This window comes from Anguilla rostrata, chromosome 10, assembly GCF_018555375.3.
Source record: "Anguilla rostrata isolate EN2019 chromosome 10, ASM1855537v3, whole genome shotgun sequence".
Classification (NCBI taxonomy): domain Eukaryota; kingdom Metazoa; phylum Chordata; class Actinopteri; order Anguilliformes; family Anguillidae; genus Anguilla; species Anguilla rostrata.
Window position 1 is genome coordinate 9016663 of NC_057942.1, and position 13499 is coordinate 9030161.

Genomic DNA, 13499 nt, shown 5'->3' on the forward strand with positions numbered 1-13499 from the left:
TGGACATCTCTGCCTTATCTCAGACACACTATACATACATTTGGACCCTATATTTTGTTTAGCTGACTTGGCTAAGTTCCTCAACTCATTGCATGTCTGACATTGGCAGCATTTTGTAATGCATCGGGGCACTTAAAATTCTGGAACACTGCCAGCACATTGGTGGTGCCCTCCTATTTAACTAAGGAAGGAAAGCTAATAGAGGTCTGTTTATTTCAAGTGGAGACATTGATCAAAGACAAACTCACAGAATTGTAAGCTGGGGCTGCCCGGACCTGTTCCTGGAGATCTATCATCCTGTAGGCTTTCACTCCAGCCCACACAAAGCCACACCTCGTTCTACAGCTAGAAATCTTGTTGTGCTGCTAATCAGATGTGCAAAATTAGGGTTGCAATGAAAACATACAAGACAGTAGGTCTACAGGAACAGGGTACAATAACAATACAAACAAAACAAAAATGAACAAGGAAGTGTTTATTTATGAAATTGGATATCACTGTATTGCATTTCCTCTGGATGACTAAGCTGGAAAGAAATTATATATGGACATTATATGTGGAGAGCTGACGATGGAGGGCTTGAAAGGTATGAATTGCCAAATTAACAAAACAAAAATGAAATAGTTAATCACATTCAAATGCATCCAGTCTCAGAGCACATGGGCAACTTGTGTTGACATCTATTGTCGATATGTAGTAATGCATCTTTGTTGCTTTAAAGGTTCATTTTCTGGAGTTTTTTGATAGTATTTCAGTTCAGTGTATGCTTTAGACTGGCCGAGATAGTATTTGTCTGGAAATCCTTTGTTTTTTGGGGGGGGCGTGGGGGTCTTTTCCTAGAGATCTGCCATACTGATGGTTTTCATTTCCACCCCAGTTTGGCACACCTGATTCTACTAATTAGCAGCTCATTTAGTTCTCTAGCTGTAGAATGGGGTGTGCTTTATTAGGGTTGAAGAGAAAACCTACAGAATGGTAGATCTGCAGGAACAGGGCTGGGCAGCCCTGGTAATAATGCCACTCATGTCCAGCTGTGGCTCCCCCTGCTGGCCTCAGTCAGCTAGTTCAGTCCATGGCCTGGCAAAACAGCTCTGTGAATGACATCCTGGTACCCAATGGAACATTTCAGAAAGAGGGATTAAGGACCTAGATGCCAATTTTAGGAAATGTATAGAATAGTATGAAATCATGATGTTTCTTTCCTCCTTAACTTTTTAAACCTCTAAATCTCACTTCATGAAATACACCCCAGGTGCGGTATAAACAAAAATGGTTAAATGAGCCAGATGGATTCCCAGGGCCTTGAGGTACATGGCTAGGATCTATGGAAATTGTGTTCAAATGTATAAAATTGATTCAGATGGAATACTTTTTGGAGTATGTGTTTCATGCATAGTGTACAGCAATTCTCACATTATTTTGCTAAAGAATTAAGAGACAATGAGGCAGACAGTGCAAGTTTTAAGATTTGATTATTTTAATGCTGTCAATATTGAACTCTCCAGTAAGCTTTTCTGTGTACAGTGAAAAGGCAGATCATTTGAATGCATGTAAATACAACATTTCTTTCATGTGTGTAAGGTACGGTGGAATATATAAGCATGGGGTTTCATTGACCTCATCTATATCTAAAGCACCAGGCTTGACTTGCCCATCCGTACAATGCTATGGAACATCCCAGTGACTTCATCACAGGAACTGTGTTTTTCCCCCTGCGGTCACATGATGACACAGTGAAGTCAGGCCGAACGCCATTTTGTGGTGTTAAAAAGCTCAAGCACCATGCTCTGCTTAGAGCAAACCCAGCCCACAATATGAAGACTCACAATACGAACTTTCAGAGAAGTGAAGGGTTTGGGAAGGAAACGACCCTGTTCTTCTACAGCATGGAGAGTTACATAGGCCAAATGTAAATCAAAACACAATTTCCATAAAAACATAGGGCCATTCAAGAAGCTACTTTTGATGCTCCTTTGTCAAGGCTATGCCACCCTACTTATGAAAAATTACAATACCTTAAACGTTACATACAACTAAACACCTGTGGATAAAATGTCAGAGTAGAGTTACATTTTCCACATTTCCAGGTTAGTGTATGTCTAATCCCAGAATAGCAATTGTTTAACCAGGAAGGTGCCACCAAACTTCGTAAATTGCTTGGCAATTCAATTTAAAATCTCACCACAAAATATACACACCAAAAATTAAGTCTATCAGCTCTAGTCTTTGTGAGCAGAAACCTGTCTATGCTCTTGTCTAAGAGATTCGTTTCAGAATCAAAGCCAAGAGACTGCTGATTGACATTCCTGGACGAGAAAAACGTTCCACCGAACAACCATTCAACCATTTGGGGAAAACCCCAGTGCCCGGCTAACCAATATTGCACCATGTGCTCTGGGTTGAACCCTACCTTTGAAATGCCAGTGCAGCATTGCCCTCTAATCACGTGGCTCTTGTTCTCCTAGTCCTTCATCGTGTTGTCAGAAGGTCACCAGAAACGTGGAGCAGGGAAAAGGCTAGCGTGCTGACGCACGAAAGAGGCAAGTTAAGCTACTTAACTCTGACGGTAAACTGAGGGAGGGGAGGGGACATTGCGGATTGGCGTAAATTTAAAATGAACACACACATCCTGTCAATCACCCAATTTCCAGTGGTTTTCTCCCCCATCACTAAGGCAACACAAGCAAACACAGAACTACGTACATACGTACCGGGTACATCGACTTAACCCTGTGGTATTCCATCTCAGTGGCTTATTTTTGTGGGAAGATTGTATAAATGAATACAAAATCTCATTGGTGCAAAATATTGTCTTTTGTATCCATTTTTTCCTCAGTTTTGTACGCGATTTTTTTTTTAAAAACATACGATACGAGGAAAATTGCCCAATTTTGCTTTTGTGGCAAAAATATTTTCAGTGTAATTTTAGCAGAAAATCCTTCCCTAATACAATTTCAGATTTACATTTCAAAGCTAACTGGGGGGGTTTGACAATACCATTGTAACAATATATACACTGTATATTTAAATTTGTATTTATATTTAAATTATACAGACTGCGGCCCTGACAAAGACAGGGAATGGAGAGCTGCTTCAAAAGTGTAAATTTGCAATTTACAGCCGCTATTTAAAACTAAAATTACACTTCAACCTCATATTCAAATATTCTCACATATAATGCAAATAAAAATCAGGGAGCCAGAGTTCATATGACTGTACAGAGCAGCTGTAGGTAAAATCTGCCTGACACTGATAGCCATTTACAGCGCATTTACAAATATACAAATCGTGGTTCAGCTACCAGGAGCAAAACTGACAAAACAAAATAATTTGAATTTTTATTGTTTAGTAAACCTTTTTTTTCTTTTTTTTTCTTTTTTTTTAGTTTTGCTCATATACGAGAAGTCCGTTTCTGCGCTAATTTGCCTTCGGATGTGTCAATACTTGAATTGCGAACCCGAACCCGAACGGAGTGTGTGCATTTAAAAATAAACATGCGTATCTCGAGTCTCGCTCTCCCCTTCGGGCGCAGACTCGGGCCCTGGACGTTTGGAAATGGGAAAGCGGCATCTGCCCGGCAAGTCCAGCTCAAACCTTGCCGTTTCCATGGAGACGCGCTCGTCGCGGGAGGCGGGCTGGACAGCGCTGTGGCCTAACGGGGGTCCGAGGGGGAGGGGGGTGGGGTGTCACGCCCCTGGTTTTTAGCAGCACGTCCCCTCCTCTCTTAGAGAACGGGGCTCAGCTCCTTCACGTGGTCCTCAGATCCCATTGGCGCTCATCTTGCTCTTCTGGGACACCTCGGTACCTTTGGCCTGGCGAGGGAAATGTGCGCACAGTAAGGCAGCCGTCTTGCTCACAGCACATTCATACCAGGTGCTGAGGTGAGAAGTAGGATCTCTGATAATCCAAGGAGGCCGCACGCTAACCCGGCCAGACGCCATTTTGTCCCTGGGCGTTTCACCGATGTGAAGACGGCGAGCATGAAGAGCATACGCCGGCTGCTTGGATTGTTCTAGAACAGCCACGCGTCACTGCGGCGGCGTGCGGGGGCTTCAGCTAGAACTGCAGGACGTTCTATGGTGAAGTCAGGTGGACTCCACAGTCTTATTTTTATCAGCGTTTTAGACTTAAAATCATGTTTGTTTATGGCGTAAAAAAGAAAAAAGTCATAAGCAGCATACCATGTTTTAGTCAGTACATAACAGTGAAATGTGTCCTTCTACTGAAAGGCCACTATTCATGTGACTCCAGTTTACACTTACTTGTATTACTTGTCCTGCTGTTGGTTGCGTGTCTGGAACAGGCTTACCAGTTTTATCCTCCATCTCTTCCTCCTAGAAAATAGACAGAAGATCCATTACACACTGGAGATGCAAGAAAAAAAATCAGCTGCTATAAATCTCCATAGTGAAAGCTCATGGCACCAAATATAAACATCCAGAACCTCTGGAAATTATTTTCCATTACTCTTCCAGAGCTGGAAATCACAGGTCTTCAGATTACGTGACTTATCCTGGATTTCCATAACACACAGTTATGGATAAAACAGTATCCGCCGGGTTTCCCAACGTCTGAGGGACCGTTACCAGATGGTCACATGCGCACCAGCGGATTCTTAAAACGTTTAGGAAAAAAAGTGATTGGAAAAAGCAACTATCAAAAATAATAAAAACAACCCTACTCCCAGCCTGCAATCTCACCTAGGGCGATGGTTCAAAACAAGCCTTTATCTTATCAGTGTTGTCATATAGGCTAGCCTACGCTGGGAAAAAATGCTCTGTGACATCTTTACGTGCTTCTGCTGCTATAAAATGGGCTTTAGGCACAAGACTACTCAAGTAAACACAAGGACAAATCAGCTTGTTATCTGTTAGAGAAAATTGTCAACAAAAAAAAGGGCCCCGCCCCCTACTCTGAACACCAATAAGAAAGTGTCGGCTCGCCTTTCTGTCCTTTATGACGGGGGCAGAATCCACCAGCTTATCCAGAGAGGCTGACGCGGGTTTTCCTTCGGTCTCCGTGCTTTCGGCTGGAGCAGTAACTTTCTGCAACATGGAAGGACACCAACCTCACATGAGCCTGGAAGCCATTGCATAATCTCAGATAATTTATTTATTGCCCTCTGGCACACTCATCATCTTTGTGGGTCAGCATGTCTGCATATTTTTATGGTGCATGCCAGCCATTAATATGACAAAGGTCATGGTGCATGTGTATTGCAAATAACATGATTCTGTGATAGGCCTTGTGTATTGTTACTAATGACATTATATGACCGGTTTTTCCAGGTTCACCTGGGTGAATTGCAGTATCAGCAGTTTTTATGTCCATCAAAACAGCTATTTGTTTTTGGAGAACTTGAGAACACTGTCCGCACAGTCCTCAGGTTTAGAGTTTGCTACTAAGCCATGCATCTCAGAAACAGTGCCAGTAACGGGTCCCACTGTAACAAACGGCGTATGAGAGGGGACGGACAGGGACAGGTTTACGCCACGGGACCGCTGGAGCAGGCGTACCTCCAGTTTGGGCACGGGGGGGATGACGGGGGCCTTGGGTGTCACGTCAGTGAGGTACATGGCCCGGGACAGCAGCAAGAGGGACGGGGGCACGTTCTCCTTCAGATGTAGATCCAGCCACTATAACAGGAGAGGTCAAAGGTCAGCACAGCTCAAAGCACTGCACACATGCTCATACCTTTAAACACACTAAACGTAACATAAATCTTTTGGATCGTTTGATTTAACTTTATATGTCACCCTTCAACACTTGACAATCTGTCACCCTTCAACACTTAACAATCTTTACAATTAGATCGGATTTAATGGCGTAACCAAACATGCAGTGGGGTGCAGTGGGGTACAGCAGACATGCAGTGGGGTGCAGTGAGGTACAGCAGGTACCTGTTGTAACTGCTGTCGCAGCTGGTCAGTCGTCAGCCCCAGAGACCTCATACCCCGGCTCCTGCAGGCGGCCTGCAGCTCAGACACACTCATAGCAGCCACACCCTCAGTAGCTATCACCTGTACACATGCACACACACACACACACACACATACACACACACAGATACCCAGACACACAGACACGCACAGGTTATGCAACAGCAAATATCTCCACATGCACACTGCACAAGAACAATGAGAAAAGAAATCTCCCCGGCCTCTTAGATCTGCAGTTTTAGGAGTTTCCGTGCAGGTTCTACAAAAAAGGCCTCTGATGTTCTAACACTGAGGAAATCTTTTAACATATTATAAGCACTTCCCTTGCTTATAATATGTGGCAAAACAAAAATGTGGTAAATGCATTGTTTAGCAAGATCAAAAGTTGTTTTAAAATTACACACATTTAGATGTATTTATGCTTAATCGAAGACTTCTAAATGATTATATATGAATTTTTTGATAAACAAGGGTATTCATCAATTTCACAAAACAATAGGTAGATATGAAAGCTTTGCAGGCTCCGCCCCTTTCTCTGACCTCATCGTCAGACTTGATGGTCCGCAGTTGCATCATCAGCTGGAATCTGAGCAAGTTGTTGGTGCCGATGGGCTGCAGCTCCAGCAGCTTACACAGGGCCACCAGCTGGGGGCGCTCCAGGTGCTCCAGCGTCAGCTCGTCCTCAAACAGCTTGGAGAACTTGACAATGTCCTTGGTGGTGGGCTGCTCCCCCGAGTGACGTACCTGGGGGGGGGGACGGGGGGACACGTGCACGTCTGAACCCAACTCCAAACCCAAATGAGGTCATCTGCTCAGAAACCACACACTGTGCTTTCAGATGTGCCTCTTATCTGTGCTTCAGTGGAATGTAGCTACAGTCTTCTTTCTTCTGTTTCCCAATACAGAGTATGGGGGGGGGGGGTCACATGACTCTACTATGTAAACTTCCTTTGCCTTATCATTGCAGGCCGTGACCCTTGACCTTCTCAGCGAGCTTTTTCAACACATCCATTTCAGCCCCGACTCTGCAAGTTAATGACTGCCGCAGCTGGTAGATAACCCGACACCGTCCCGTCTACGCGCAAAGATACGCCGCGCGAACATAACACCGTCCATGTGTGCACGTCGCGTTCACACGGCCTCATTCAAAACAAACTGGGCGGGACGAGGGAAACGGAAAAGAGCGGGCGCAACTCAGAGAGCCTCCAGAGAATCTGCACTAGAAAAAGGGAAGCGGTGACACACTAAATGTGATGTATCATGGCAAAACAGCTAGATCTGTTTTGACTTCAACGGGGAGGGCAGAACATTTATGATTCAGCCTGGAGTGCATTTTGAGATAAATGTGGTGTGGTCTAATAGTGTGGCTGCGGGTGTCATGGCAGCAGGAGAGTGTCTGGTGAAAAGCGGCCATCGAGCACTCTGTACCTGCTGCACGTAGGTGGAGAACTTCTGCGTCTCGTTGTCGGTCTGGGCCTTGTTCCTCCGGGCCATCTCGGCGATGGTCTCCTGCAGGAACTTGGCCAGCTCCAGCTTGGCCGCCAGACCTTTCTTCTGCTTCTCCTCCTGCAGAGAGAGAGAGAGGGGGCAGGGAGGCGCGTGAGCGGCCCGATCTCGCCGCAGGAGCAGCGCCTGCACGCGTTCTCCAGCAGGGTGCGCCGCTAATGAACAAAGCTCTTAGAGCATGGGAACGTTTCAAACCACAGGCCAGTCAGACTCACTGGGCAGTGAGAGTACTGACGGAGCTTTGACTTAACATCGACCGTGCACTCACAATGTTCCGAGGGGCCCTGTCAACTAAAAGACTTGCCCTGCAGGCGACCACGAGGAAATATCGCGAAACCATTCGCCCGTCAAAAATCCGGCTCGCTGTACCGGCATGGGACATCTGAGTTTACATTTCATAATCCTTCCCACACTGGGAGAATTTTCTCCTTAAGTGGTCATTTCTGAATGCCTTCTTTGCCCAAAGGAATTTAGTTTGGGCTCATCAGTAGGAAGAGTTAGACGCAATGTCAAAGTATATCACCAGTTCCCATATTTACAATAACACACTGATCGAAGTAAATAGGCATGTTTCCACCATAATGTTGAAGTAGGGGATCTATGTTTGTATGGGGTGTTTCGCTGCAGGCTAACTGATCACTGTATCAGGATAAATTACCATGGTGAAGGCAACAAAGAGTCTAGGGTATTGATGAGAGTATGATGTTTCACAAACCCTAGAATGAGAGGAGCTTTCATTGACTTATGGCTTTGACACAAACAAGCATTTTGCAAAGGTGAGAACAGTCTTTGTATTGGTTCAAATAAGCCATTGTTGTTAGCTTAGCCTACTCTGGGGTTCACTGGGAGTCTCATTCTCCCGTTACCAGTGCAGGGTTGCTTAACTACGGTCAACACCCAGCTCGCTACCCACGCCCATTATAAAATGCTTGCATGCAAAACCTGTATATTCCAACCAAATGCACCGTTCAGCAAATGTAACTGAGACTTGCCTTCTTGCTCTCTGTTTCGAAGGTGGACGGGAGCATTTCGGGAAAGAGCTTGAGGAAAACGGGCAGCAGGAACTCCATGAATGGGACGATGATGAAGACCACGAAGGGAAGGAGCCGGAACAGGTCGGCGCAGGTCCGCATGAGCTAAAGAGGGCACAGTGTGATTAGCGTCATGCACACACGTACACCCCCCGAGGGGTGATTAGTGAACGCAGTGTTCAGGGGGCACAACATGCATTCTCCATTACAGAAACTATAATAATACAAGAGAAATGCAAGGGATGTTTCTGGGCCTTTTCACATAGTCGGCTCCCTTGCTAAAATGTTACAGATGTCACTGATAGCCTACATGAAATTGATTTTTTTCATAAGAAACAAATTTGGCTGAAATGTAACTATTAATTATGCAGAATTAGGTATGTATTAGCTTGAACAGAGAAAGCCTGAGCCAATGTAAACCAGAGGTTTTAAAATAGGGCTGACAGACTGCACAGACAGACACCTATTGTTGCCAAACTGGAAGATAGTAGCACTATGTAGGCTAAAAATATATCAGTCTGTCTTCACACTATTAAAATACCCCTGAACTAACCACCGGCCTGTGATGGAGGATGGATTTTTGCTGCCATTCCTATTGGGTATATTTATCAATTCTAAGAAATGCAGCAACCTCACAAATAAGGAGCAAGACACAGATTACAAGAGACAGACCTGACTAAAGGAGGCAGAAGCCCAAAGTCTGTTATCAAGCGACACGTGTGAACTAGTTTGCTTTCCGTCATGGCATTATATGAACACAGAACATTATGGGAACACTGCTCAATTAAAAGTTACAACAACATGCCATTGGCACACCCTTTCTCTAGAACATACCAGGGACTCAATCTTGCATCCTCTACAACCACATGGTGCACTCCAATACACTGCCAACGTTAAAAGTAGTGCTTTTACTTTATTACGGTCACCTGCCATGCCCAGTTATGGGAATGAGAACAAAGAAGGACAGATGTAAAAGACATTGAGAGAAATTAATGAAACAAACAGCTAGCTACCAAGAGTCAACACAAGAGGACCAGTTGGACTTTCAAGGATTCAAGTCAGAGTTTGGAGGAAACTAGTTAGTTTTAACCAGAGATTTGTTTTTCCACATATTTGTACATACGAACTTATATCGAGTTTAGAATTAAAGAAAGGGCACTAAAATGTGATTTAAGAGATGTTGCTGCTTCTGCATTTAGGCCATCAACGCAGATGTTTGACAGATGCAATAACTATAAATACAACTAAAGGTAAATGCACATACTGTTTTTGCTTCAATGATGTTTTTGGCTTCAATGATTCATCCTGCTTTAATTCATTTAGTATGAAGATCAGATAGCTGAAATCTATAGGCAATTGATCATTTTCCCTCAGAACTCTCATCGATAGACCATTCAGCCGCTAACCGAAAAAAATAGTTTCCATCCGAAGCCTCCTCCCCCTCTCAGTACCAAGCTGCTTGAATCTCAGCTACTGAATTTCAACACAGGGTTCAAACGCAAGTTTACATTTCTGTTTGGAACTGACGTTTCAAAAGCACTGCATCCATAACAACCTGCAATTATGCCATAAACCGGGCTGAGCAGGACTCTTCAAAGTGAACCACAGTCTGCTCCGAAGCAGACAACACAATTTGTGATGCATTCATTTGTTTGAACCACTGTCAAGAAGGTAGGAGACCACACACTCAGCCCAGGATTGGATTTGTATCCCAGTATGGGGATCACTGTATGATGTTCCAACAATGTTTAAAAAGAAGCTTGGAAAACAAAAAAGTTTAAGCATTCCTATAGCAGTGAGTATTTCAAATGCATTAAATATTCCACATCCAGTATCCTTGGTATTCTGTGCCATGGTCTTCTGAACGCTGACAGATCGCTGTCCCGGCAAAGTAAGCTAGCAGTTTCAGAGTGGTTTCAGCTTTAATCATATGTTAAATGACAGGGTTAATAATACACTTACTTTTGTCACTTACAGAAAACACTTTGAAATGAACACAAAGCAATTAAGGTTCATATTTTAAACTGAGTGAAAACCTGCAATTCAGAAACAAATTCTATACCTCTGGAATTGCCCTAAACGATGAGAGCCGGAAAAAAGTCATATGGGCACAAAATCTGAGAGAAACTGTACTCCATTCAGATTCTTGCTTGCTCTTTCACTAAGGTTCACAAATTCTCCTGAGTGTTGTATATCCAAAAATACCAGTATCCATCAAACAACACTAGCTTTTGGCAACCACAACTTTTCCAAAGAAAAAAAAAAAAAAAAACATCTAAAAAAATGGACACAGAGGCCCAGTCAATGAATGTGGGTCAGAGCCATATTTATAGGTAAGCCTACTAATCTGGGATCAGCCATCCCCTGTCCCTACCCTAACATTACCCATTAAGAGATAAAAGGCCAAACTGATCCTAGATCAATACTCCTGATATAGCATGCCCAGAGAACAATAAATAACTGTTTGAGATCTGATCACCACACAAGGCTGTGCACTGCACAAACGGTCAGTAAAGGTGCCCCACCCTTCTCCTCTCCCTCCTGGAGAGCAGCTGACCGTGCAGGAGACGCCACACCATCCGGCCAGCGATCTTGGTGTCGATCCCCAGAAGGCGAAATCCATTGTAGTAGTGTTTCAGCTCCTCTACCACCTTCTGTCCCAGCGACTTCCTGGCAACCAGTTTATCTGGTACCTTGGGAGTGGGTGCGGGGGCAGGTGGGGAAGGAGGGGATGTGGACACGACAGAGTCCCTCTTTGCGGTGTCATCTTCCACAGACTTCTCCTTTGCGTCCTGGAGCCATCTACAGGAAGCGTGCAAAGATCGCGCGGGTACGCAGCTGGACCTGACTTCTCCGATGTGCGTTAGGGCACAGTGCCTCGCGGACAGAGCAGAACGGCTAGCGATCTCTGGGTGGTAGCGGGTATACGCCGAAGACGGGAGAGAGCAGCAGCACTGTCTTTTTGAGAGCAAGTAGGATCCCCTGAAATCACAAATCAACCATACATTTCTGCAAAGCTGTCCTATAACATGAAGCATTTGGTTATCCGAAGCTTTCTATATTTAATGGGTAATCGTACAGTAAACGGTTCAAAGGTTATGCAGAATGTGACCAGTAATAAATGTGTTATAACAATAAGCTGTGTTACAAATAATTATTTTAAGTGCCTGAAGTTACACTAATTGTTTGCTCATCAATGTTCTGTATAACACTTACTTCGTGCCGTTTCGTTTCATTGTACAAACGACAAAGATAAAACTTTCATTGTAAGTGCTTGAACTAATTTACTTCATTGAAAGATTCCTAAGTTTTTCCATTTCCAACAATGAGAAGGACATTTTACCTTGATCTTGTCACTGCAAATAGCACCTGAGAACTGAAGACGGCCATGTTCATCTTCTGAAATAAGACCACCAAATAATGGAATATTAAAACACTGCAAATAGAACATGAATATATTTGCAAATAGCCAAGAGATAATTAACACTTATATTTTTGTTCGCATGCGTTTGTTTATGCGTATGTTGCCACATACTGCCTTCATTTAATCCATTTATACTGTAGCTACACAAATATCCAGTAGTTACAACTGCAATGAAAAAAAAATGCACATTGAACTAAATAACATGTCAAAATGGCCACGCATATCGCTGGACCAAATAACCTGACCACAGTGTTGTGATGAAAAACGTTTGAGGGTTGTCAGGATGCATTTATATAGTTAACCAGGTCAGTAAGCAAACTAGACTAGTTATTCAACTAGGAACCGCTAAGTATATTTAGCGCTAGCTAGCGAGTGTAAAGAGGCTCAAATCGAACGGATGATCTCAGTTACTGCATAGCCTACATTTACACAAATCCATTTGCTGCAAAGACAGCCTAGACAACTAGCTGGCTAGCTATGTCAAGTAACGCTTGCGAAGTTACCTAACATGCATGTCAGCTACCTACCATAAATAAACGAATGTAGTAAACATAACCACTACATACAGGAAGACAATGAATAAACTACCTAATTTGCAAACAACCCAGTTGACCACGATCGGTTTTGACCAACGATAGCAACATCACTGCTATTCCAGCATAGCTAATGGTAGCTAGCCAACCAAACTGCAAGTTAAGACAGCTTGTCAGTTTAATTCCCTATGTATCCACTTACAGTCGCCCACTAGCTGGCGTGAGTTAGACTACAAACTAAACTAACCACAGGGGAAAGTTATTTCGATAGTTTCTATTACTACATTAGCCACCCAAGGTAGCCAAGTAGTTAGCTAATGCCGTGCCCAGGGATCTAAACTGGGGTAGCTTCCACCTCCAATATCATCCGAATAAGACGAGTGGTAACTTTGCTTATCAAATAATGTACGTTACCTGGCGACAATTCGTTATGCTGAAAAAGCGTGTACTAATTGGCAACCTGCATTTGATTTGACGAACAGATGGGATGTCTGTTTAAAAAATAAGCTTCGTTGGATGAACAGTCTTCTCCAGTTTCCAAAGGTCCTATTTCAGCGATGCTGGGCCGTTTCTGTAGAAAAGACGATAATCCATTAAAAATGGACAGATTATCGGTTTGACTGAACCAGGGGAGCAGAAATAACGACTGTTGTGCTAATAAACCCATTTACGAAAGGTTTATTAGCTAGTTATTCATCTTCCTTTACAAGCCGACAGCCCTTGGTGGTACAGTTGGGCCCACTACTGTAATAGGGAGGTTATTGTTGGTCGAACAAGCATGACTGCGCCTGACGCGCTGATCAGGCGAGTGTGGGAACGCCTTGACTGACGAGGCTAAGCACCAATAGACACACTGACTGTGTTTACGCAATAACTGCGCTGACCAATCATATCTAAGGACATGATCTCTGGATACATGCTGCCGGTGAAGTTAGTACTACAAACATTACTCTTGCCACTAGGCCCTGTTACTTTGCATCTGTTTCATTGTCACATTTCGTCAATCGTTATGTTTTATTTTTATGCAACACACTTTCCACTAAGGTGTCCCAGCCCGCTGGTCATC

The 13499-nt window shown here is 43.8% G+C and overlaps 1 protein-coding gene across 2 annotated transcripts; it reads right to left on the bottom strand.

Moving 5' to 3' along the window:
* Window positions 1-1455: 1455 nt before the first annotated feature.
* On the bottom strand, window positions 1456-13209 carry LOC135264897 (LETM1 domain-containing protein LETM2, mitochondrial-like). 2 transcript variants are annotated; one of them, XM_064353898.1, is made up of 11 exons: window positions 12848-13209; window positions 11820-11875; window positions 11002-11458; window positions 8438-8581; window positions 7368-7505; window positions 6480-6683; window positions 5901-6020; window positions 5517-5636; window positions 4944-5045; window positions 4263-4334; window positions 1456-3812 (listed from the first exon to the last, which is right to left on the bottom strand). In XM_064353898.1, the coding sequence occupies exons 2-11, from the start codon at window positions 11870-11872 to the stop codon at window positions 3759-3761; spliced, it is 1464 nt and encodes a 487-aa protein (XP_064209968.1). In that variant the 5' UTR covers window positions 11873-11875; window positions 12848-13209; the 3' UTR covers window positions 1456-3758. The 2 variants fall into 2 exon arrangements, with proteins under 2 accessions (XP_064209968.1, XP_064209969.1); XM_064353899.1 differs by lacking the exon at window positions 12848-13209 and adding an exon at window positions 12489-12775.
* Between the last annotated feature and the right edge of the window lie 290 nt (window positions 13210-13499).